Consider the following 26503-nt stretch of genomic DNA (forward strand, 5'->3'; position numbering starts at 1 on the left):
CTGTAGGCCCCCTTCAGGTACTGGAAGGTCACTATAAGATCTCTGAGCCTTCTCTTCTCCAGGTTGAACAAGCCCAACTCTCTCAGCCTGTCCTCATAGGGAAGGTTCTCCAGCCCTCCAATCATCTTTGTAGCCCTCCTGTGGACCCATTCCAACAGCTCTATATCCTTTTTGCATTGAGGATTCCAGAACTGGAGACAGTACTCCATGTAGGGTTTCACAAGAGAGGAACGGAATCACATCCCTCGCCCTGCTGGCCACGCTTCTACTGATGCGGCCCAGGATACGGTTGGCCTTCTGAGCCATGAGCACACATTGCCGGCTCATGTCGACCTTCTCAAGGATCAACACCCCGAGCCTTTCTCTGCAGGGCCGCTCTCAATCACCTCATCCCCCATCCTGTGGTGAAACCACGAATACGTTCCACTTCGGAGCAGCAGCCGCCCGGCAGCCGCTTTTGTACGGCGGATTGGTTCCCGCGAGCACATGGTGGCGGAGGCACGCATGCGCAGTGCCCGCCCCTCCCGCGAAGCAGGGGCTCAGCCTCGCGCGCGCGGGGAAGGGTGGGGAAGGTGGGGAAGGTGCCGCACATGCGCCGTCCCTATCCCCCCCCACACACTCCCCCTGCACCACCTCCTCCTTGGGGGCGGGGCCGCGTCGCGCACTGCCCCCCGCGCGGTGCCGGGCGCAGCCGGAGCGGAGGCGCCATTTTGCGGTGCAGCGGGAGCCGGGGCCGGGAGGCTGTGGCGGGAGGGAGGCAGGGCAGGCGGCGCCCGTGACGGTAGCGATAACGACAACCAGGCACGGTAGTTGCGGTCGCGGGCGCAGCTGCAGCTCGGGACGAGCGTCCCCGTTCGCCCAGCCCCGTGGCCAGGACCCCGCCGACATGAGCGACGTGGAGGAGAACAACTTCGAGGGGAGGGTGAGTGGCCGGCCCTGCCCGTGCCGAGGGGCCGCCGCGGGGCGCGGCCGGCTCTAAGATGGCTCCCTGAGGCGCCCCGGGCCCGGTCGGGCCCTGGCGAGCCGCCGCCGACCCCCCCGGCGCTGGGAGCGGGGCCCCGGCACAGGCGGGGGCGCCCCGATCCGTGGGGGCGCCTCGGTCACGGAGCTGGAGGCTTTATCTCGGCGAGATGCTGCGGTCTGTAACCTTGCCGGGCCCCTTCTGCTCTCCTGACTCTGGCGGCCGCAGGGTTTTGTGTACGCCTGTGACCGGACCCTTCCTTTTTCAGTGTGGTTTTTTTTCCTTAGGCCAGGTTGGATGGGGCCTTGGGCACCCTGATCCAGTGGGAGGCGTCCCTGCCTGTCGCAGGGGGTTGCAACTGGATGAGCTTTAAGGTCCTTTCCAACCCGAATCGTCCTGTGATCAGAGCAAGCAGGAAGTAGAAGCTCGTTGAGGGAGGAATGAAATGAGTGCTTTGTCCTCACTCCATCACTATTTGCTGTTTTAATTTTGCAGAGATTTTTTGTTGTTGTTTTTAGAGGAACACCTGAGCATCCTTTTGGTGACTTCTCTGATGAACCAGCTTTGCAGTTCTGTAGGATTGCTACCTTGGGAAGCAAGCAGTGAAATTTTGGAAGAGCTTGGAAGAGCGGTTTCGTATTCCAGTGATTAGTTTTACACGAATAGCGTTACCTTTTGTAGTGTTAGTTAAACAAAACAAAACGTTCCCTAGGCTGAGTCCTCTACCTGGCTGTGCAGTGACTGCTGCTGGTTCTTCAGCTGAGGTAAACAAAACTGTTCTTGTGTTGGTTGTTTGTACAGAGATGGCCATATAGCTCAGCTCTTTTCAGCTAAATAAACCGATCTCTGAACTAAATCTGAGACAATGGAGCAACAAGTATGCTTTCTTGTTATTCTTTTTAAATTTTTACTAAAATCTTGCATTTTACAGTAAGGAGTATGTTTTTAAAAAATTATTATATTGGCTGTATTCCCACTGCTTTTTATTGTTAGGAAATACTTATCTCAGATTCATCTACAGAACATTTGTATTAGGTTCCTCAGTGGATCCGTTGTTCCTTTTACAAAGCTGATATAGCTGTGTGGTTTTAGTATTTCTGCAGGCATTCTTCAGCCCGGTGTAGAAGTACAACATTTCGAGAGTATGAGAAGTCCTATGTAGCAACTTCTGTGACTTCTACTTCTTAGTTGGCCTGTTTGGTTGTGGTTTTTTGTGGTGGACAATTTACCTGTTGGAATCAGCTGCTTGGAGATGATGGGGCTTCATTTGGAAAAATACTCTTTTCCTAGCACTGGACTTTCTCAGTCAATCTGGCTTGTGGCAGTGTCTTATCCACTATTTTGGGGTTTTTTTTTGTGACAGAGCATAGTGGCAGGTACTTGATTCATCTATAGTTTTGGGTTTTTTTGTTCTACTAATGAAGAACATTTGTAAGCAGGGTTTTTTTTTCTGCAGTAATACTCTTTTTTGTTCATACTACTAACGTACTTGAAATTAAGAAATTACATTTCAGACTCTAACATTTTATATTTTATGTTCACTGAAAGCACTCACTGGCATGAAATTAAGCATATGTAATTTAAGGACTTTAGTGTTTAGTCTGCTATTCCCAATTGGATTGAATTCCATCGCACACTGAATGCCCTGGTGTTTCAGCTTTCTCTGTGCAGGCATGTGGAACTGAGAGAGTATGGCATAAGTTTTAAATGGGAGTAAGAACTGCAGAAACTGGAAACAAATTTGCGAAGAACCTGCTTTCCTGGAAATAAAAATCCTCAGTAACCTTTCAGTTCTTTCCAGCCCACCTTCAGTTTAAATTCTAGATAGTGTGATATGCTTTTTAAATAACAAATTATGCCAGAGGAGTAAGGGGGTTTAAATTTAGCTTAAGTGCTTTATCTAGTGATGAAGTCTCATACCAAGATGAAGGTGCTTATTGATACATATGAAGTTTTGTCTTAAAGAAACATTAATTAGAAAGTGTTTTCCTGTTGTGCTGTGTACTTTGAGGAAGAAGGTGTTCTTATGTAAATAATGATAATTGAGTTAATTTTTTTTATTTTATCTCATTATGATCAGAGATTTTACTTTTTTTTTTTAAAGAAAAGCTTATCTTTAGCAGCATTGAGATACTATCCATGTGTATGCTTTGCCTGTAACTTATGATTTTAAAATAATCCTAAATTTCCAGTTCAAATTAAAATTACGGTCATGGAAATGATGCATATTATTGCATAATTTGTACTATTTAAAAGCTTTTATTTCTGAAGTGTTGGGTTAAGTCATTGTGGAGATTTTTTGTTGATGTTATTGATCTCACTTCTTTATTGGCTTTTTTTTAATCAGACTGATTTGACATCTGCTCTGTTTTTGTGTTATTTTGTTTCAACTTAAGCAAGTTCTGTATTAAGAATGTGGCTGGTTGAGTGGATGAAATTCCCCCACCCCCCAAGCAAGTGTGGTGATTTAATGGAAATAAACTGGCAGAAGAATTAGAAATATAGTGGATGTGCTAGAGCTAAGTTTATGGACATTAAGAAGAACGAAAGGTTTTTAAGTTCTGCTTCTTATCCAGTGACTTGACTTTTGGGAAAGTAATAGGATTTTATCACCACTGAATGTTCTTTGTGAGCAGGTTAGACAAATGAGGCAGTTTATCTTTTATTGCTGTCAGGTGAGGGGCAACTCATATTTCCTTTTTTATTTATCATTATTTTTAATACCGCATTGTTCATTTGGTGCGCATTCTGTGATGTTTCCCAGAGCAATGAACAAGCGGGAGTCTGAACAAACCTGCACTTCAGAAGCTTTGCTTGAAAATTCCATCAGTTATTTTTTTGAGCTTCTGATAATGTCTGATTTCTGTAATCTTAAAAGTTTATTAGTTTTCTACAAATATTCATGTGCTGTTTGTCTAAACAGATAGAATTTTTTATCAGAACAAAGATAGAACTCCATTGTAGATCGCCATCTTGGTTTTCTTCCTTTATTTGAATGAGACACCTTGTTGTGCTCTGTGCAGAATCAGTGATCTCAGTCTAGTAATGCACTTGAAGAAGTATGTGATCTTGCATGTGAGCCATCTTGTTGAAGAAAGTGTAGCTCATATATATGGAATGGCTTTTGGATTAGTTTGATTGTAACTGTGTCTTGTATTCAATTCATGAGGCTTGTATGTAAAATACTTCATTTCATGTGTATTTTAATGTTCCTTACCTAAATCTGATCACCTTTGAGATAACGTTTTTGCCAAAACAATAATGAGGGAGAAGTCTATTTAGCTATTGGTTGTATTCAGCCTCTCCCATAGTGGCAGTTTGCCACCTCTGGAAAGGAAGGCACGTTGCTTTCTGTACCTTTTGAAATACAGACACGAAAGCCTGCTTATGCTCAGGAGCTCTGCATTCGCTTGGAGAGTGCTGTGATCACCCTGTGGTTTCTAATGACCAGGAAAAGGAGGCGTTTTTTCTGGAAGTCAGTTTTTTGTTGTTGTTTTTAATCAAATGTGATAAATTCTAGATTGTTCTGGACCATGTCAGCTGGGAAGACTGCTCTTTTTGAAAAGAAATTCCATTCCTATTTTCTATATGTGATAAAGCAGTGAGTACAGAACCCTCCCCGAAGGCATATTTTCAGGGCTCAGTGAGAAGATTGACTTGCAGTTTCGAAAAGTTTGTTGCTGGGGCTTCCTCTTCCCTTTTTTTGTTTTACTCAGAACAGCATCATTGAGAAATGCATAAAGTTTGTTGATGTTCATAACAATATAGGTCTTCTAGATAGCACAGCTTGTGAGTTGCTTTTCATACAGAAGGTTATTAGGTATAGTATTGAAATATTTACAGAAGAACAGCTAAGTAAGGGATCAATTTTATTTTTAGTGTTCAGTGACAGAACATGGTCTGAAGCAAAAACTATGTATCTTCTCTTGCAAGTTCCAGGGATGGTTGGTAGATTCCTGTCAAATCAGTGGTTAAAATGTAATCTTGTCCTTTCTCATAAATGAGATGGCACTAAATTGTCAGTTTCATCCGGTGAATGTAGGCTGTTACTACTGAGCTTCCGTTTCTTTTTTGACTGCTTATATTTATCTGTCCCCTTATGAAGTTGGACTTGATTTTTTGAGTTTGGTGGGGGTCACTATTAGATGGATTAAGAAATTATCTTCAGTGCCCTCCAGGAGTCTCCTGGATTGCTTACAGCTGAAATTTGTGTGATTTGATTAATTTTTTTTTCCTGTTTCACTTCCTATGCTTTGCTATAGAAAGCCTAATAAAAGCTTATTCAGTTCTTTTTATTTAACTTCTCTAAATTTTGATAGACTTTCAGTCATACTCTGAAACGATGAGGTGAGAGGTGAGGTAAGGCATGACAGAAGAGTGATGAAAAAGATGGAACAATTTTCTTGGGCCCACCCTGCTTCTTTATCATATTCATAGTAGGTGGAAAATTGGAAGAATACTTCTTAGACTTTTGCAGTTCTGCTTTGCATATGTGTGTTTTGAACACTTTTAAAGTTACAGTTATATTGGAAAGTAGCATTTCTTTTGAAGGATGCAAGAAAGGTGAACGGTAGATGTGACTTGCATCAATTATATCACTTGAAGAGTTGTACCAGTATGGAGGAACTGCATTGACATGACTGACATCTTGCTCAGCCGCGTCATCTGAAGTTGTTGATGGCTGTTTGCTGTCTGGGTTTATGTGATCATGAGGTAATAGGGTGGTGGGGGAGGTACCCTTTCCATACCATTTTGGTTTGTGTTGCTCTTTCTAGAAAGAGAGAAGCTAGAAAGGATGAAAAATACTCTTCAGTTCTCTCTTTTAAGTACTTACAGCTGTGCATCTTCTTATCCAGAGAATCAGTGACTGAAGTTGTAGTCTTTAGATTTTGTGTTAACCTACAATAATTTCTTTGGATCCAAGTTCCACTTCTTGGTGAATCATTAATCCTGTTTGCTGGTTTGTACTTGAGGAAGCCATCACATCTTGTTCTGAGGAAGCACGCTGTTACAATTGAGTGTTTAAAAATTATTATTTTAGGTTGAGGATTTGGTGTAGTTTTTGTTTGGTTTGGCGTTTTTTTGTGGGTTGTTTTTTTTCAGCTTTGCCATGGGAAAAGGGTTATTGCAAGTGTAGCATTTGTTTTGAAATGGAAGGCTGATCTGAAGAATATTAGGAAGTTAGCTGAATGCCCCTTGTACAGGCTGTAGTGATAACTCTAGATAGTTTGACATGGTCACAGTGAGTGTCTGCCTGTAGGTTTGTAAGGGTGAGAGTAGTGACTGAATAGCTGCATAATAAAGCTGAAGACATTAAAGTACATACTGTTTCTTAAGACAGTCAGGGGATTGGAAGCTAAATTTAAGAAATAGTCTTATCTCTGACCCTTAAATGGCTGAGGATCTTTAGGACAGAAACATAAGAAAATGTTGAGGATCCAGAGAGGTTTGTCGTCTCTCTCTTAAGCAGTATTAATATCAGTTTCTTTGATAGTGATGGAGCTAAGATTAGAATGTATAAATTGCATAAACGCCAGTACAGAATTGAGAGATTTTAAGGCCTTGAATAATAGGGATGTCTTATTTTTTTCTCGTTAAACATTACATACTAAGAAATTATGTTACTGTTTGATTTTCTTTTTCGTATTGCAGAGTGGATCTAAATTGTTTACACAGAACAGTTGGGGTGGTCTGTAGTATAGATGAAGATGTAGCTTGCTAATTGTTTCCTTATAGGAGGAAGTAGAGGAGAAATTTTTTTTAAAATCTCCCTTTGTAACTCTTTAAATCTCTGAATCTCTTAATCCCTGCCTGTAGTCCTGCCAATTTAAATCTCATCAGGTACTTTTTTAGCATCATCCTTAAACTCTTGGAGATTATTGTGATTCCCTTGGTCTCTCCTTTTGAAGCACTGTAGGAGATACAGCTAGGGCATCTATGTTGCATCAGAAGATGAGGTGTAATTGCCTGCCAGTGACAGACGTCACGCAGACAGTATGCAACTGCTAACAGGTAATTTCTCTTTAGCTGCAGTTTACATGTACAGTTACTTTGAGGAAGTTTGAAATGTGTCAGAATTTATGCTGTCACCTCTGTCACTCCAATTTCAAAGTTGTGGGTTTGTGAGTGCAGCCCCTGAAGGGCTTAAACAGATAGTTCCAAAAGGACTTGGCCTGTTAACATTTGCTTTTGGCTACTGTTAGGAAGTCTGTGGGTAGTGTGGTGAAATGCTTCAGTTGAATAGATAAGGACACTAAGCTAGCTTTTATATTGTATGTGAGTGATTCGGACCTCGTTATTTTTGCCACCTCACACCACTTTTAGATTGTGCAGTGTCTGTTTTTTTGTGGTTTCTTGCTTTGCTGATGTTGTTCTTGGTTTTCGTTTTGTTCAATTTTCCAAAGTTCTGTTTGAGAATTCATATTTCAAATATATGGAATATACAGCATCCTCATGAAGGAGTGCCTGAGGAGTGTGGATTCTTGGTTTTGGTTTTTTTTCATTGAAAGATGCTTTCTAAATCAGAATGATGTCATGATAAATGTTTTTCTGTATTGCTGATTCCTTTTACTAACATGGGAAATAAAAGTAATTCTCAGAGAAGCTGGTAATTGTTCCGGGGGATGAAATGTGAAGGGAAGAATTAAAGAGACTAGCAAACAACAAGAGTGCAGAAATAGATTAAAAAGGTTGTTAGTGGTTCTAAAAGGAAATGTATCTTTATAGTGAAGAGTGAATTTCAAATGTAAAATAAAAACACCAAAATAAAAGTCAGTAATGTTTAATTGCGCATACATCCTTTTATGTCAGTGAAAGTCATATAGCTTGATCAGCAGATAGCCAGCTTAGGAAGGGTGACTTGTAATGCAGACCTGATTATGCGGTCCACATGTCACAGCCAGGCTTCGAAGTCGGCCTTCATTGATAGCTCGGACAGGCCTATCATCCCAGTAGGTGATATTCTCCATGCATCCTTTGTTCTTTTCATTGAGGTAAAGGGGAAGGGCAGTGTGGCTGTAATAACTGTTAGTAAAGAGTCTCCAGGGTTCTGTTTCGGGGTGGGGGATAATTGTCTTGAAATGTGAGGACAGCATCCTTTGAGATGAACTTCAGGCCAAAGTACTGAAGAATTTAACTGCACAAGAAAATGCAGATCTGGACATATGCAGAGTAAGAAATAATTTGAGAAAAACATTGTGAGGACAGGCAGGAGAAGAAATGATACTACTTTAAAAAAACACTTGTGTGAAGGAACTTGCTATATGTTTTTATCAATAATTTTGCACTTTTTTGTGTGAAGTAGGTAGCATACTATCCTGTAGGGGTTTTTTTATAGCTGAGCTCCCTAGAAATGCTGTACATTACAAACTGTGAGGAAATCCTAACCTGCTCTTTGTTTGCTTGTTTTCCTAGTTTTTCTCTTGTGTGCGTTACCATGCAAGAAAAAAACCCTCCTGTCTTTACTTTTATTGGATGGCTTTGAACTGTACTATTATGCATCTTGTTTTATATGGATTTTGTTGTATGCAAGGAAAACAGGATAACAATGAGGAAGAAAAAGTAGGAAGAAAAACAATTTATGTTGCATATATGTGTGCCTGTATTATGCGAGTAAGTATGTGCATAGATAGGTTTTGACTAGAAATCTGTGGCCATTCTGTTGAACTGAGAGTGTGTTAGTAATGTGTAGGAGTAGGATTTGGGATATTCGATACTGAGAAGTACATAGTTCTTATTTTAGGGGGGAAGTGTCAGTTATGGGTATCAATACTTTAATATATTTGTGCTAATTAGTTCTTAGTGTATTTATGTATCTTAAAATCTGAAAGGGGAGGAGGGTAGCTTTGAAAATGCAGTAAAACACTGAGAACTCAGTAAGATCATTGTTAGAAAGTAGAGACTTATACAGTTATAAAGATATTTTTTTTTAAAAAAAGTTGTTTTGTAAAGTAGTATCTTGCACTTTACCTGCTGGCTTTTCAATTTGGTAGATAACATCTGAACTCCAGCAGAGTTTTATAATCCCCACGTGCTTAAATATACTAAATGTTCTTTTTCCATTAAGGTTAATGTTCGTGAAGAAATTGAAGAGTTTTTTCCAAGAATGTGGAAGATAAATCAAGATAAAAGAAGGCTAATGAAAAGTATTAAAGATCAGAAAATTAAAATTGAATGGGGGAAAAAATTGAACAGAAGATTGGTCAGATAGAAGCACTTGAATATTTTTTTAAGGCTATAATGAATTGTTTGAATTGGGGAAGAATACACGAAGTATGAAAAATGAAAAACTCAATGAAGAATGAAGAAAAGTAGAAAGCAAGAGTGAAGTAGAATTAAAAGAATCTGGAAGAATGAATGGGTCCTAGGTTAAGTAAATGTATGGTTTATGTTCCAGTGTCTGTATGATCAAGTTGTAGATGAATTTGCATGATTACTTAGTTAATAGAGAATTGGTGATCTGGTTCAAGCAGGGTCCTATTTGAGGAAAGCATACAATATTAACAGTGGGTTAGAAAAATGAAATTTGTTTTGGAGGGTGTTGCCTAACCATTTGTTTTTCAGGAGCAATCAATATAATAGAATTACTGTACTTTAAATGTTAGGAGTTAGGCATTTATACAACCAATACCATTTTTAATACTGTCTTTTTTGTTAGGAGTCTCGCTCCCAGTCAAAATCTCCAGCTGGGAGTCCTGCTCGTGTAAAATCGGAGAGCAGGTCAGGATCTCGCAGTCCATCGAGGGCTTCCAAACATTCTGAATCTCACTCTAGATCAAGATCAAAATCAAGGTACGTCCAGGAAATTATTAATGGCAGTTCCATGTTACTGCTTATGCCTATTCTTGTGATTTCTTTTCCCCTTGTAAAAATGATAAACTTTCTGGATTGTATTAACAGGGCTGTATTGATTTGCATGTTAGTGCTTATGTGGGTGGATACAGTTGGTGCAAGATTTCATGAGTAATAAAGCATGGATACAGAAAGTGAAAGTAATATAAATAGAAGAAGTAATGTAGAAATCGCAACTAACAGAAGAGAGAGAAGGAATTGCATCTCAATTCAGACGGGGTTGCACGTGAATTTTTTAAAAGCTCTTGCTTCCTTCTTTCAAAATCTTTTGGATGGGAACTCTTGTGTGGACTTCTCCATTCGGAAATAAAGAAAAGTCAAGTGAGAATTGCAGCAAAGGTAGTCTGAGTTATATGAAAGGAGTAAGCTCTGTAACTCTTGGAAATGTTGGAAAACACTGCTTGGGAAGGTTCTTGACATTCGTTCATTAGAGACTTTAAAAACAAAATCTGAAAACTATAGCTTAAATTGGGTGTGGATAGCTTCTTGATTTATGAGAGCTTTAAGGCTTAAATTCTTTTTTTGGTGCTGCATGTGTCTTCTGTCCTTTTCTACCTGAAGTGTGTGCGTGCAGAGACAAAGTTTTATACTTCTCAGTTCTGAGAGAGCTTGCTTAGAACAGAGGAGAGATATCTGTTGTTTTTTTCTGAGTATGCCATAAATATTACCTGGCATATACTATCTTCTCTCTTCCCTTGTACCATCATACTGATAGAAATAAGAGAGCTACCAAATCATTTCATCAATGGAGAGAAAAGCCAGAAATAAACATTTGTAGCTCTAGAGGGGGAAGAGGAATTGTGTAGTATTATGTTGGTCCTCCTTCCCAGTTCTTGGGAGATATCAGTAATCCATCTTCCCTATTTATACACTGTAAACCAGGACAGCCAAAAAAAGTGTTACTGTGTTCTGAATTGCATGGGTTCAGCCTAATCTTGCAGCGTTTAGCTGGATAACTAACTTCCTCTTATTAGGATATAATGCCTGTATGAATTCATGCAACTTTGATAGAATGATGTCTGTTTAAAATTGAGCTTATCATTGTCTAGAATGCAAAGAAATGCTTGAGGAGTTAAGCAGGTTTGGTTTTTTTTCTTGAATTAAATTCAAGCATAGGTGAATAAAAACTTCATTTGTAGATACTGCAGGACTTGTAGTGCTGCTGTATCTTTCAGTTTTCCAGCCAACACAGTAGTTTGCAGCATGGCATATCTGGTTTCTGTATCATTATGCGAGTGTTAGTTACGTGTGCAGCCAACTTTAAACTTTGAAGGTCCCGAAAACTGTCGTGAATCTAATCCTCATTGTGTGCAGAAGCGTTTTCACAAATGTGAAAAGGATGCTACTGACCAGGTTATTAAGAGATCCATGCAATCTTTAGATCAGTAGAAGAAACGTACCTGTTTTAATAGTAGAGAGCATCTAAAGAAAAGATTTTTCTCCAAGAAATGTAAGGCTTACAATTCAGTAGATTATGTGCATATGACCTAACTAAAAGCTTTCTTTTTGTTGAAGATCCAGGTCCAGAAGACATTCGCACAGACGTTACACTCGTTCCAGATCCCATTCCCATTCTCATTCTCATAGGAGACGTTCTCGAAGCAGATCGTACACACCAGAATACCGTCGTCGAAGGAGCCGTAGTCATTCTCCAATGTCCAACAGGAGAAGGCACACTGGCAGCAGAGTATGTCATGTTCATCAAGGCTGAGTATTAACAAAACAGTTGCTGCTTATATCAGTAGTGCAGGTTACCTGCAGCCTGAATTGGATTTGCTGTCTTGTTGCTGGAGGATACAGAAGATTGAGGGTGGGGAGAGGAACAGCCTCTGTTCTTACAGTCAGGCACTTATTTCTTGGGCCTGCAGCTGGCAGGGCAGTTGTAGAAATCCATTGAAAATTACACCATTGCAAGTCGGTATGTGCAGGTACGCAGTACCTGCTTTTGTCTGCTCTAGAAGTTGAACCCCTCTGATATTTTTTGTTATAGTTCCACATGTATGTACCCTTCACAAAAAAGACTTTTTCTGTGCATGCTTGCAACCTGACAATATCGATAAAATTTACTAGAGAGCCGAAGAAGAAAACTCTCAAGTGTTTATTTGCTTATAACATGCGTCATTGTATGTTGAAGGTTGATTGTGATTTTATACCTCTGAATAATTAATTTGGTTTAACTTGAAGAAATAACTCCTCGTGTTGTTTAGCTAATGTATAAATCTTAATAGACTAGAATAATTTACAGTTATGAAGAGAATCAGTATGCTTCTCAAAAGGTGAATAAGAGGTATCTCAGTATTGACAGGAGGATGTATAGATACTAATCTTGCATTGCTCTGAGAGATTTTTCCCAGTGGCTGCCTTTATAAGCCAGGCTTAGTTTAGCTTCTGGTTCCACATCACTTCTGGCTGATCTAAATGAGTGCTGTTACACACAGGTCTGCCTCTTTCTTGGGGAGGGCTGTTATACTTTTCTAATCCTTTTAGTTTTGATCTCATTTAGTGTTCCTCTCAATTTTTTACTAATCCTGTCAAAAAGAGTATAGTTCTTTTGCGGGCATCTCACCAGAACCAGATGAGACCAATGTGAGAGGGAGACAAGAGTGTGTGGAAAGGGGCAAGACTACAGCACTGCTAATGTACAGTGACTTGAGCTGTTGTGAAGCAACATTCATAGATACACTTTTTGTGGATTGTTGGTAGTGTGTAATCATGATGTAGTAAATTTGTATCTAATGTCTTGAAACAATGGCAGGAGTAACTGACCTTCAACACCATTAGTAGATTTCCTGGTGAAACATGAATGAGTCTGCTTTACTACTTCAGGAATTACTGGAAGTCCTTTTGCCTTGGAAATTACTCTGTGAAACAAAGTTTGTTTTCACAGTGAATTTCACATTATTTGTAAGAAGTAGTTCTAGTAGTGTCAAAATTAAACTCAAATCAAGATTTGAGTCCTCTAAATAGCAGGGTCCTAAAGAAACCAGGAAGATTGGTAGCAATTTTGCCACTTCTGATCTTGAAGAGAGAGCTCGCATACTGTGTTGATGGAAGGCTGTACAAAAACCTAGTATAAAAGCTGTCTTTTAGTTCCTCGGTCAATTTAGTCCTTCCAGTGATGAGATAACTGTCAATTGCTTAGGGTGCATAGACTGATTTTCAGTAGTTTTCTTGCCTCAGAAAAGGTGATGGCATTTAAGTGTTACGGGTGTGTGGAGAAACAAAAAGACAATATTGATACACATATTGATACAATATGTGTGGTGTGTGGAAGGACTTGTCTGAACAATTACTTAAGAGTTCGAGAAATTTCATTAGACTCGGAAGAGTTTCAGTAATAAAAGGAGTATAGCTGTTATTGCCACTGAATTATCAGATGGATAGAAACATGGAATAAAACTGAAACCTAAACCTGGAGAATTACAACTTTCAAATTACAAACTCCCAATTTTTGTTGTGCTTTTTAGCTGTAATAAGGAATTGTAGAAGATTCCTGTCTTTTAGAGTTTAAACTTTGACAAATAAGAAAGAATGAGTAATTTGAGGATCTTAATTTCACCATGAATTCCTGAACAAAAGCTCTGAAAAGAACATGACAGAAGATCTAAACTTGTTCATTCTTCGAATTAGGCTGGAAGGCAAGCTCTGAGGCATGAATTACTGTGAATCGGTGGCTTTGAAAATCTTAAACTGAAACAGAAATTTCAGCTGTGTCAGCTTCCAGTTATTATTTTAAGAGAAACATTAAATCCCTATTCCTGTTGCTGCTGTTTTAAGTTGCTGTGTCTAGTGTAACAGCTGCCAGAAGCTTTGTTGAAAAAATGTTAATTTTGATCAAAATAATTCTTAGAGTGGAATTGGCATTAGATGAACTCTGGCATGTAGAGAAAGTTTAAATCTTTGTACCTTATACAATTTCATATTCGACTTCTTTTAGTTAAAATGCAGTATATTAAGTAGACCTGCGTCTTACATCATGTTAAAGAACCGAGAGACTTACTCTAGAAAAGTGTGCATGCTTTTGGATTAGTTTCATAGAACTGGCATAAGCACTTGTTACTATCTAGATGAAAGAAGCTACCAGTTAGAAATGGAACAGGATAAACTTCCAAATGTAAATATTGACTTTCAGTATAGTTGGATAGGAAGTGGCGGGGGAAGGTTTTGGTAGAAGCTAAATTATAGTTCAACTTTCTGTGCTTAGGAGCTCAAATTCATTTAGTGTGCACAACTGGAGTCAGTGTGCACTCTTCAGTATGGGTGGTGACCGTGCAGGAAAGAATGAAGATGGGAGTTCAGCCTGGCTAAAATGTTCTTAGCACAGATTTGTATGTCACATCTGGAGCTTGTTTGGTGATTCAAGTGTGAAATACTATTAAAATGGGTTTCTGTTATTCTATAGCTTTTCTGTAGTCAGAATACTTAATTTTTGTCAACCAAGTTTTTCACCAACATGAGATCAACTTTGTCTTTTTCCTAAAATAAAAATCACTAAAGTAGTTGCTTTTTGAAAACATCTTAGAATTTGAATTAAAACTGTCACCGTGTTAAGTCTTGTAATAAACTAGTTTTCTTCAGATTAAAAATTTTTAACCATTGAGAAATTTTGATATGCAAATGTATAACTTGTTTTTTATGAAAACTTAATTGGAGTTGAATGTGTGTCTCACCAGGCCAATCCCGATCCTAATACGTGTCTTGGAGTGTTTGGTCTCAGTTTGTATACTACTGAGAGAGACTTGCGTGAAGTCTTTTCCCGTTATGGACCTTTGACTGGTGTCAATGTAGTTTATGATCAACGGACTGGACGATCAAGAGGATTTGCTTTTGTTTATTTTGAGAGAATTGATGATTCTAAAGAGGTGAGTTCATACTTTAACACTTTGAACATGTGTGCTCCTTGTGCATTGTCTTCATGGATATCTCCGTTATTATATCCAAAAACCACAAACCAGAATAGTTTTGTGTGTGTTCACTAGCAAGTTCTCGCAATGAGATTAAATTTTCTTTAGACAGACATGGAAGCCTTCTAGTATTTTTGAAATGTCTTAGAAGTTGACTTTCCAAAATAGCTTTCTGTATCTGTGAAAATCCTGAAGGTTCTCTGTGATTACTGTTTTGTTCTCTAAAAGCATGTCATCACACATTTGAAAAATAGTGGATGTTGCCTTGATTTGTGCCTTGGTTGCTGACTTTGCTACTCATATAGATAGCTTTTTACAGCTGGACTGAGTTGTTAGTATAATTGATCCATGAGGAAATAATCAAAGAGTATGTACAGCAGCCTGTATTACAGTTCACAGGAAGCAGTATTTTTTTTTTCACCTCTGTAAGGATACTGTGGGCTTTACTAGAATTACTGAAATTTGTAGTTGGAACTCGTGTTAAAACTGAAGACGTACTTTTCTCAAAAAATGTTTTCTTTAAGCTTTCATGATGGAGTTAGCTCTTTCTTCTGGGCAAACTGAGTTAGACTTCAAGCATCTTTGTAGATTAGTAGTCTTGGGCAGGTGTTTCAGATTTCCGGTTTGATTGTGTTTACGTTAGGTAAGTATAGGCATAATACTTCACCGTGACTCTTCTCACTTAGCATTGAAGGGAGGGCAACTGTGGAACCTACTGCGAGTAGCTGAAAAAAATGAAAACTCCAGTCGTAGTAGCTATTTTAATGAGGAAAAAAGGTATTTAATGGATGACTTGGTTGGACAAAGTCACTCAGTTCTGATCTTTGATTTCTGGTATGTAGTATAAGAATCAGTTTATCAGAAGAGTAGAATTTGTAGATGTATGTATGTGTGGTTGTTGCAGGTTGTAGGGGGTAAGTACAAGGACACACAACTTCCTTTAGTGTCTCTTCTGTATTTTCCCGCTATCACTTAGGTGGAGAGAGGAGTTAATGGGATGGATAGCTGTATACCCACCTTTAGTGACCTACTCTCTTCTGACTTTTAGCCTTGTATTTCTTTGCGCTCCGAGTTCAGTGGGATTTTGAAAATGTGACTGTTTTCATGGAACGTTTAACATCTAAAATACTTGCACAGTGTTTCTTGTCACATTCATGGGCTAGTCTTGTCTATTTTACAACTTCATCTGTCTTCGAAAGTAGGGTTTTTTTCCTAGTTGCCATGGGCAATGGTCATGCATGACACCATGCATTTCTTAAAATGTTCCGTGTAAGTAGCATGAAGTAATTTGTTTAGTATAAAGCTGTTTTGGCAGTTACTACAAAACTGGAATGCAAACAGAGAGAAAAAAAAAAAAAAAGGGATGTTACTTGCAGTCAGAAATGCAGAAATAAAGATGAGCATCTTGAGCAGGAACTGTGAAGTGATTTGGAATGTAATTAAACCCATTTTTTCTCCCCAACGGGCTGGTGCATGAAGATGGGGAAAGGATGCAAAACCTCCCAACATTTCGAATTTACATAACTGAAGTACTTTGGCAAAGAGGACAGGAGGAAAACCTGTTTATTTGATCTGATTTCATGGGCCTTGAGGAAGATTTGAAGATGACAGTAAGTGGCAGCTTAGTGTAGAAGAATGAGCTAGAGCTATAGGCGTGAAACTCTGTGACAGGCCCTGCAGGAGAACACTGAAGGACATGAAGTAATTCTCTATGTGGAAGATAACTCGACTTTTCAGATTTGATCTATGCGTAGAATAATAGTACTTGATCTACTTTTGTTTTGAGTAAATACCTTTCCTCTTAGAAACCCAAGCCCCAACGTCCTAAGCCTCCAAATAAAGAGAATATAAAACTCTAGATGAGACGCTGAACTAGATGTCAGCTGTATTAAAGCAGTCATAGATGCATGAAATGTGTAGAACTCTACCAAAAAAAAAAAAAAAAAGGATTTCCCATTTTTCCCATTATCTTCACACCATTCTCCTTCCAAGAGGGGTAATGGTGGGAAGCCTCTCGGCTGACATGGTCTCAAACACTGTTAATATTAAAAATTCAATACCAGATGAATCAAGTAGTTGTATCTAAACTTCCCATAGCTTGGTTTAAGATAGGTGGTATCCTATTGTGTGGATTCTGTTGCAGCTGAAATTCTCCAGATCTTTGTAGTTGCTGGTTACCATTGTTACAAATTTGATGGGTTATTGAGCTGGTTAAAATGTTGCTACCTGCCAGGCTTTTGAAACCAAGGCATGCAACTTCTTGCTCCTCATGGTGGTGAAGATATTCAGAATTGTCAGCTGGCTCAGCCTATGGGAATCCATAGGCAGTGTAAGAATTTTTTAAAGGTGATACTTTGTTATTTTTAGGACACTACAAAGAGGCAGCAGTAAAGTTTTTTACTTCATCTGGTTTAGACTTGTAGAACAGACTGATTGTAACACCATAGCATCCTTGTTATTAGCTGTTTATGAGCCTCTTGGTTGTAAAGAGGAGCAGAGTTTTAGCATCTGATAACTACTAATAGAGCAATTGTCAGAACGTCACAGTAGATTCAGCCATTCCACCTTAACAGAACTGGGAAGGACCTTTCGGGCCCACAAGTCCATTCTAGAGGAGATTTCTTATGGAATCTCTTCTGCTCTGTGTTTTCAACCTCTGCTGACATAGAGATGAAACTTTATGATCTGACAGAAGGTACATTTGCTATTGGATGTCTTTTATTGCAATGGTGTAGTGTTTGCAAGATAGCCATATTAAATATACTTGTGGACACTGTCTTTAGTTTAAAACTTGATAGCAGACATGTCCAGAAAACCTGACCATTTCCTGTGCTAATGTTCTTTTTGCTGTTCTTGTTCAAAGCTATTTGAAAAGCTTATGAATTATCTACCCTTTTCTGGAAGGAAGGGTATTTATTCTCTTACAGGTGTTGTTTTCCATTTTTTGTGGTTATATCACTTTTCTTCAAATCAAAAGCTTTCCGAGTAATATTTGGTTTTACTTTCTTACCTCGCACGTTGAAGTTTCTTGTCTTATGTTGGCCACCCTTCTGTTTGGTCTTCAGAACTACATGTGTAACATTATGCAAAGGGCAACATCTGTAAACATCTGTTGAAGACCTGTTTCTCAAAATTGGCTTTCTTTTTTATATACTTCTCGGTCTTTGCAGTGCTGGCACTGAGCCTGTGTTATAATATTGCAGTTTTCAAATATTTTCACTAAATTATAAAGGATATTCACCTGCCCATCACATTGGGATTTTCCTCCTGTGTTTAGAGGGATGCAAACCTTTATGTACTGGGATGAGGAAAAAAAGCTACTTAGAGGGGGGCTGATTTATCTCAGGGCTAACAATAAATTGAAAGGATGATAAGTAAAAAATGCAGGCTATTTTAAGGATCTGGTTTTTACTACGATTGCCAGGGATTTCATGTGCCACTAGCTTTTCAGTAACTTGAAATATGAAGTATTACTTGTCATTTAAACTGAGGCTATTATGAATGTACTGTGTGTTTGTAGCTAGAACTCATCTGAGAAGCATTAGCTACAGCAGCTGTTTGCAATGTGGAGTTTTCTGTTTTCTAATGCTAGTTTTATGCTCTTCATAGTTTTGGCTATCTATCAGAACCATTTTCTGAAGTAATGTTCGTTAGCAGTCAAGACAAACTTTATACAGGCAAACTGGACTATTAGCATAATTCAGTTGGCAAAGACTGGAATAATGACAGGGTATTTCATTTTAATTTGCAAGGCATTTAACCTGTGGTACAAGCAAACCATCTTAGAAGCATCATTATTCACCAAAACTTCTCCCACAGCTTCTTGAAGAAATGCTTTAAGCATTGTTTGTAGTATCAAAAGAGACCCTTGATCTACCAGAAAAGAACACAAGAAGGTCTCAGATGTTTGGAATTACAAGTTTACAGACTTCTGGAGACTCTGAAATACCATGAAATTGCTAATACTTGTGGAAACATATCCAGTTACTCATTCTGTTTCTCTACAACCCTGTATTTTTTTACTCTGAAATTCTTCAAAGTATGCTTTAAAGAGTGCATTTAGCTTAGAAATTTAAATGTAAAAAAATTATCAGTGACATTTCAGTAATATTGTAGAAGAACAAAACCTCAAACTGGAGAATATAAAGTGACTCATTTTCAAAGGTGAAATGGGCACTTGAATTCAGCTTGGGAGACTGCAGTTAAGTGTAGAAAGCTGGGTTTCTTAATTTCTTTTTCATCCCGTGAGGTTTTTATTTTTTTTTTCAGAATGTCTTTTCAGATGTCCTCGTTAAATCCAGACCTGAACTGGTGATACCAGTGTACTGCAGGGTGGAAAGCCTAATCTATTATGTCTGTTCATCCCATGCTGTACCAGTGATACAGTGGAGATTATGGTTTTATTGGAGGCATTAAATACAATATCGGAAGGGCTTCAGGTGAAAAAACAAACCAGATCCCCACAAAAAAAAAAAGACCAAACAGAAAAATTTCAGTGTCTTATAAGTAATGAAAGTACATTTTCAAAATGAAACAAATTGTTCGTATTCAACTACTCAAGCGTGTTCAGTCTGTACTTCACTAACTTTATAGAGATGTCACGATATTGAAGTGCTTCAAAGCAGCCAGGCACAGTTGAAATGAAGGCTTGATGATCTTTTGTACAATGCAAATGGTACCTTGAACTCCATAGTAGAAATGTAAAATGACTGTGACATCATCTCTGCTAAGTTAAGTTCTCTGCTTCCCTTCTCTCCACTTCCCGCCACCCCCCCCTCCCCCCCCCCCCCCGCATGGTTCCCCCAGTGAGCACAGTGCAGGTTGCAGAAATTTCAGTGTTGTTTCGTTATCCAAGCTCTCCTTTGTGGCATTATGCAGACTGAAAAATTATTTGATTTCTTCCAGTGAATTCTTGATTGCTTAACTAATACCAATCACCTGTCCAACTTGTGCATACAATTAAATGTTTAGCGTTTCCAAACTTGTATTAGCATTTAAGTAGAGCACTGCATGCAGAAAATGCCACATACTGTGACAAATATCAAATGAAACTGAAATCTGTTAAATTTAATGCTTTCTTTCTAGCTGTTTTGAACCACTGGAGGCTGTGATCCTATAGTCTAGGAACTAATCATTTTGTCAAACTAACACCCTATAGATAACAATTTGAAGGAGTTTTGTTATTATGGATAGACTGCTGTAGGTTTAAAACTGTCATCTCAGATTGAGTTATTACCTGGGCCATTCCCAATTCTCTTTCTGTTTTCTGACTGCAAAGACATAGATGTGTATGCTGGCCTCAAAGTTAATTTTTCCTTAGAATTTGCAAAAATAACAGTACATATTTATAGGAATCCTGTTCTCCTGCTTGCTTACTGTCATCTTGCAAAAGCCGTGCAAGTCTTTTAACAATATTCAGATATTTGGAAGAAAAAACAGGTTGAAATAAAAATGGATTGTTGACAGTTAAGGGTTCCCAAGAGGGTATTGTGTGTCTTAAACCCCAATGTAATTTGATTTTCCTCTTCAAAAGGTTTCATTTGATTGTGTGGAAAATACAGTTCTATCTTTTAAACACTGTTTGAGGATGTCTTCCGCATTGTTAGAGTGAATGTGCAGGTTTTTTCCCTTTGACACTTAAATATGTTCTTAACACAGCGTTATGCGTATGCAAAACCAACAGGAAAATCAAACTGAAATTTGTTTTGAATATGACACTCTAGTCTAATAAAATTGTAAAATCCAAAATTTGATTATAAACTGTTTTAGGTTTACCCACAAAAATGTCAGTAATCAGAATCACTAATATCTTTTCACAGCCTTTGTACAAAATAAATACTATTTTGTCACTCGTCTGAAAGCAGATTTTCAAGTAGGGCTTTTCATCTTATTGCAGCATTTGTTAGCTAACAATGTAAACTTAAGTACTTTGTTTCAAAGACTTGAGATGTGCACATTAAGAATGATATAGAGAATTTGAAAGCATCTTTGCAAGGAATTCCCCACTTGCTAGCGACTAAATATAAGTGATACTATCAATTATTGTTGGATTTGTAATGGCTTATTGTAGGTTTTGGCTTTTCTGCAGTTGGAGGACGCAATCAGAACTGTAAGAGGCTTTGCTATGTCTGTATATCTATTAAAGATTGTTATTATTGTTTTTTTTAATAGATAGGTATTCCTGACAGCTGTTGAAAGCTAAGAAAAGTAGAGAACTCTTCCTCTTAAGAAGTGTTTATTCTTTTAGCTAAGGCAGACATATGTACCAGGTGTTCTTGATTTGAGGTGGCTTCTTGTCAGCTAAGCTTATTACTTAGCGAGTTTGTGATCGGACAAAAATGCCATGAAGCTGAAAATTTCTTACCTTTCCAGACAAGTTGCATATTTTCATTGCAAAGCTCATTTTTCAGCCAGCTGTTTGCAGCCTTCATTTGTAGGTTTGCGCACATATGCGCTCCTAGTATGTGTGCACAGATTTATTTTAATTTAGATCATCCTTGTGGAATAGGGCTTCAGAAAAAAAGTCTCAAGGCTGGGCAACTAATGCTAATGATCATGTTTTGTTCACAAAACATGCTGTAGTGTGTGTTAAAACTTGAAATGCTGCTCCTCGGTTCTGCCTTGCAGCTAGCTAAATGGAGTTGTATTTTTGCGTGGGAACAGAACTCGCTAGGTGGCGATATAGTACAGCTCTAAACAGCATTCTTAAAACACGAACTAAGTGTAGTGAAATAGGTTAGTGATAATTCGGTCACTTCCAGTTTGGGAACATCACAGTTGAGTCATGTGGGTGTCAGGTTTTTGTCTCCTCCTCTTTAAACCTGTATGTAAAGTTCCTGTTAGAGAACTGCAAAAACTTACATTTCTGAATAATGGTTTGTTTCATTATTTAAAACCAGATTTTTTTTAAAAACGCTCTGCTTAGAGACAGCTTTGTGTTTTGAGGTTGTGTATTGTTCCTCAATGTTTTATAATAGAAAAATGGTGGTGGTTTTAAGTCAATATTGCAGTAGTCTTTTTTCTCCACACGTGAAAAATGAAAATTATATTGGGCTAAGTGTTGTAAGTGGCGTGTGCTGGTATTTCAGAGATCCTGGAGCCACTGATGAGAGGAGCGAAAATATAAATTTGCTTTGCAAATTTCAATAGCTTTTAGGTCCAGCATTAACTGTTTTCTAAATTCTTAAGTTTGTGGGTGTGTGTAGGGTTTGTTGTTTTGGGTTGTTTTTTTTTTTTTGAAGTTACTATTACATTAATATAATTCTTAAAAGTATGCCGTTCTCCTTTGCAAAACTATTTTCATGATTTAGAGTTTGTGAAAGGCCATTGTATTGATTCTCAAAGACTAGAGAAGCGGGGGCTAGAACCCCCAGTGAGCGTGTGCACGGGCTGCAGACGGTTCTGAAGGCACAGCTTCTCCGGCACAGACCCTTCTGCGTATCGCTGTAACGAGCTGCTATTGTGAGAGTGAGTGGGGAGGAAGGTTGTAATTAGGTATCCATGTAGGCTGAACCCGCCATTTTACTAAGCTCTGCTGGAGTAGGTCCTTGTAAGGGAGATGGCAGGAGGCTGGGAGAGCATGAAATGGCAGCCGACTAGCAGTAATCCAGCCATATGCACCCTACAGGAAGCCACTGTTTTGCACAGCTTTTGAATCCGCCCATCCCCACTGAATCGGAGACGGCAGGAGGAAAGATGCAGGTTTCAGAAAAATGTGTTTTGACTTTCAGTTTACCTCTCTGATGGGAAGAAGACAAAGCCTAGGGAAAGTGACTGTTAATGGTTAGCACCGTGCCCTTTTAAGAAGGGATGGCGTGTCAAGTTACTCCCCTGTAACACTGCCGGCGATCAGGCCAGGGGACAGAGATGAGCCACTTGCCACAGTGGGGCACTAGAAACCAGTCAAAAACAAAGCAAGTTCGGGGCTTGTTTTTCTGATGGAAAATAATGTGTTTTGTACGTAGCCCACCATAGTTGCCACTAGGTTGCAGGTTTCATGTCCCTCTTCCTCTTCTCTCCTGCAGGCAATGGAGCATGCGAACGGTATGGAGCTGGATGGCAGGAGGATTCGGGTGGATTACTCAATCACCAAGAGAGCACATACACCCACCCCAGGCATCTACATGGGCAGGCCAACACAGTAAGGAGTTCACTAGTTTCCTGTAATGGGACTGAAATTGATTTAAACTGAATGTTTGGAGTCTGATTGAAGAAATGAATAGAGCTGTCTTTTTTTTTGACATTTTAGAGTTGTGCAGATTTTACTTTATCACAAAGTTATTTGTGTAAAGAATGTGTCACTGTGGTTCATACACTATTAAATCCTACTGTAGTTTATTGTATTGTTATTTTTAAAGAAATGCTGAAGGAATTATTATTTTGAAGATATGTATCCAGCACAGTCAGTTAATGCACACTTAGCTTACTGAAATACTAGGGTGCTTATTTGCCTTCAGTTTTGAATTAGGCTAAAATCCCTGATGGGTTTTCTGGGTTTTTTGAAGGAGTTTTTCTTTAAATGTTTCATCATTAGATTGTTTTGTGGCATAGACCTAAGTGTTTGATGTACGAAAACACTTTAAAAACCCTTTAAAATAGTTTAAATCAAGATGAAGACTAGATGTCTAAAGTAATATTTCTGCTTTTTCTGTAATAGCAGCGGAGGAGGTGGTGGTGGCGGAGCAGGTCGTCGCCGTGACTCATATTATGATAGAGGGTATGACAGAGGATATGACAGATATGAAGAATATGACTACAGATACAGGTACCTAATGCTTATTTTATTTCTGTAGGAGTTGTGGATTTGTTGGAAAAACTGAGAAGTTAGGTTGCAGAAAATGTTATTCACTTTGTAGCAAGATTCTGCATATGTGCTTGCTCAGCGTTAGAGCGTCATTATGTTAGGTTTTGTGGGATTAAAGTAGTTGTAATCTTCAGCGTTTATGTAATTCTATTTTAGAGCAAACAGTTGGGCAAGGGGTTAATTTTGCTACCTGAAGGAGGTAGAGCATGGGCTCTGTGGATATTGTGGACACATAGAAAGGGAACTCATGTTTCCATGCTGTATATAGAACCAGGGACAGCTGACACACGGTGCTGTTTAAAAAGGGGTTATTTGTAGATGAGGTTTTTCATGCTTGACATTTCAGAACCATCTCACTGTTTTGAAAGTTATCTAGTTTCAGAGAATGTTGTTCAACAAGAATTATAGGCATCTGTAAAAGCACTTCATGTGTTTGCCAGGCTAGTGAGACTTTATCAAATTCTGTGTCTGGGAATATCTTACAGTTTTAAACACATCAAATAGAGAAATTAAAGCATTTGGTAAATAACTGTAAGCCCCAGCCAAGTAAAGCTGAAATCATTCATGCAGGCCAAGTCTTTCAGTGCTAAGGAAATGGTTCTGCACTGTAGAAGTGATGTGAATAAGACTTCTTTCATAATGGGTGTTGTCTGGTTTCTTTTTTAATTTCCTTTAAAGGAGACGATCACCATCGCCTTACTATAGTCGATACCGATCACGATCAAGATCGCGTTCCTATAGTCCAAGTAAGTAAATATCAGTGAATAAATAGTCTGGCTGCCTTAAACCTGATTGGTACTAGTATTAATAGATCAATGAAAGTTCTGAATTCGAAATAAAAAAATCTGGGTACATTAAAGCTGAGTTGATGTGTGTGCAGTTAGTTTATGGTAATTGTGTCATTTTTTATTTTCTTCCAGGGCGCTACTGAAGATCAGAAGAGTTATAGTTGCAGACGTGATGACGTAATTTTTAAGTACAAAGTTCGGATCTTAGCTTCCTTACTGCTTTCCCTCCCATCCCTTCCTTCCTTGTCCTCCATCCAGCTCTTCTACGAATCTTTGGTTCATTTAGAATTTACATATTTCAGTTGAAGTATTCCTGTTTTACATCCCTTCTTATTGTAATACTCTTAAATATTGTAATTGTTGTAGTTTTTGTGTAGTAAAACATCTTCAGTAAAAGGAAATAGAGAGCCCAAAGTGCTGATACATTTTGGATGTCATTCCTATTCTGTTTTTAAAACAATTGGACTCCCAACTAGTGACAAGAGAGCATTGATATTTTTAAGGCTTGCATGTCATATGTAATATACACACTCGGATACTTTAATATAAACCTGCATTTCCAAGTAACTCGTTAATCTTTCTGTTAAAATGTTTACCTATTACTTTGATAAACAAGTAACGACTTTGAGCCTTTTCTGTAATGACAAATTTACTTAGATAGTCATGAACCAGAGGATTTTTTTTTTTTAATTTTTTTTTGTCAGGTAGTTGCTTTGAGCGTAGAATATTTGAGCTAGAGCAAAACTTGGTATTTGACTGACTGAGAAAACAGATCCTTGTACATTCAAAATTAAGCTTGTGTTTTATAGATAAATTTTCTGGGTTGCTACACAGTGGATAACATTTGAAGTTCAAAGTGTAAAAGTCCTGGTGCTTTTATTGTACTTGGTTGAATATTTCCCCTTAATCGGTGCAGGAGCAAAAATATTTATTGAACATAGCAATTAGTTCTATAATTTGCTGTTCATTTAAATGACAATAACAAAACCCACCAACTTTTTGGTATTGCAATAATGATTAAGCAAGTTTGGTTTCCAGTCCTTTCTGGAGTTTTGGAAGTATTGGATGGAAAAACCTACAACTATATGTAAACCTTTTTTCCCATCAATAAAAGTTAATTCCACTGAGATGTGATTGCTTTTGTCTTGCTTTTTATATCAACATGTGATATGGGTTAAACAAAGCTTGATATTCTGTATGGATAATAAAGTCAGTATTTATCTGTCTTCTCAGGAGCCTTATCTGCCGTGAGAATCAATGTGCAGTTATATGGGATGGCTCAGCAGAGTGGGTAGTCCAGCTTTCTCTTTTGCCATCTTTGGCAGTTGCTGGAGTCATGGTGAGTTGTTTTGAGGAGAGAAACACTATTGACTTTGTTTGGATTTCTGGCAAGTTTTGCTCTCTGAAATAACTCGCCATGTGGCTGGTTGAATGTTGATGTTGGCAGAGCAAAAGGAATAGGACTACAAAGCCCTCACAGCAAAAATCGTTTCATCCTGATTGTCAGGGAATGCCACCAAAAGAGTTTGTCATAATTTTAAGCGGGTAAGCCTAAGAAACATGATTTTGTTAACTACTTCTGAATGTCAGTGCCAGGAACTATTTACAAGTAATTAAAAGAATCACAAAAACACATCCAACTCTTTTTAGAAGCTTGAATACAGTATGCCAGGAGAAGCTGGTGACAGAACAAGTTCTAACCTAATGGTTATTACTCAGTACTTTTTATCCATTATGTTTTATCCATCAGTTGCAGTTGAAAACTCTTGGCAAGATGAAAGCAAAATGCTTGAAATACTGAAGTTCAACACCACTCGTTTTACTGGTGATCTAGAAAAATTAGGAAATGTTAAGAAGTTGTTCTCTGTAAATAGAAATGCTAAAGTCTAATGGAGAACTGTGGGCATTTCTGTAGTCTGCAGAAATGGTGAGGCAACAGGATGCAAAAGCGCGGGGTATCATCAGAATCATAGAATGAGTTGGAAGAGACCTTAAAGGTCATCCAGTTCCATCCACCCTGCCATTGGCAGGGACACCTCCCACCAGACCAGGCTGCCCAAGGCCCCATCCAACCTGACCTTGAACACCTCCCAGGGGTGGGGCAGCCACAGTTTATCTGGGCAACCTGCGCCAGTGCCTCACCACCCTCAGCATGAAGAATTTCTTCCGAAAGTCTAATAACCCTGGGGCTGGTGGT

General features: G+C 38.6%; 1 protein-coding gene across 6 annotated transcripts; it reads left to right on the forward strand.

Moving 5' to 3' along the window:
- Positions 1-674: 674 nt before the first annotated feature.
- Positions 675-25435, forward strand: TRA2A (transformer 2 alpha homolog). Of its 6 annotated transcripts, none has more exons than XM_054057810.1 (8): positions 675-922; positions 9618-9751; positions 11327-11498; positions 14485-14673; positions 22740-22855; positions 23375-23479; positions 24197-24264; positions 24439-25435. In XM_054057810.1, the coding sequence occupies exons 1-8, from the start codon at positions 887-889 to the stop codon at positions 24447-24449; spliced, it is 831 nt and encodes a 276-aa protein (XP_053913785.1). In that variant the 5' UTR covers positions 675-886; the 3' UTR covers positions 24450-25435. The 6 variants fall into 6 exon arrangements, with proteins under 6 accessions (XP_053913785.1, XP_053913787.1, XP_053913788.1 ...); XM_054057812.1 differs by having other exon boundaries at positions 11399-11498; positions 23372-23479; XM_054057813.1 differs by having other exon boundaries at positions 677-922; positions 9027-9751; positions 11399-11498; positions 23372-23479.
- The last annotated feature ends 1068 nt before the right edge of the window (positions 25436-26503 follow it).

The sequence above is a fragment of the Cuculus canorus genome, chromosome 2 (assembly GCF_017976375.1).
Source record: "Cuculus canorus isolate bCucCan1 chromosome 2, bCucCan1.pri, whole genome shotgun sequence".
Classification (NCBI taxonomy): domain Eukaryota; kingdom Metazoa; phylum Chordata; class Aves; order Cuculiformes; family Cuculidae; genus Cuculus; species Cuculus canorus.

What these genes read in the sequence shown, in the direction of transcription:
- TRA2A (XM_054057809.1), top strand. Translation starts at nt 887, where the DNA reads ATGAGCGACGTGGAGGAGAACAACTTCGAGGGGAGG. An exon ending in AGATCAAGATCAAAATCAAG is followed by an intron (nt 9,752 to 11,326) that starts GTACGTCCAGGA and finishes TTTTTGTTGAAG; the next exon opens with ATCCAGGTCCAGAAGACATT. An exon ending in GAATTGATGATTCTAAAGAG is followed by an intron (nt 14,674 to 22,739) that starts GTGAGTTCATAC and finishes TCTCTCCTGCAG; the next exon opens with GCAATGGAGCATGCGAACGG.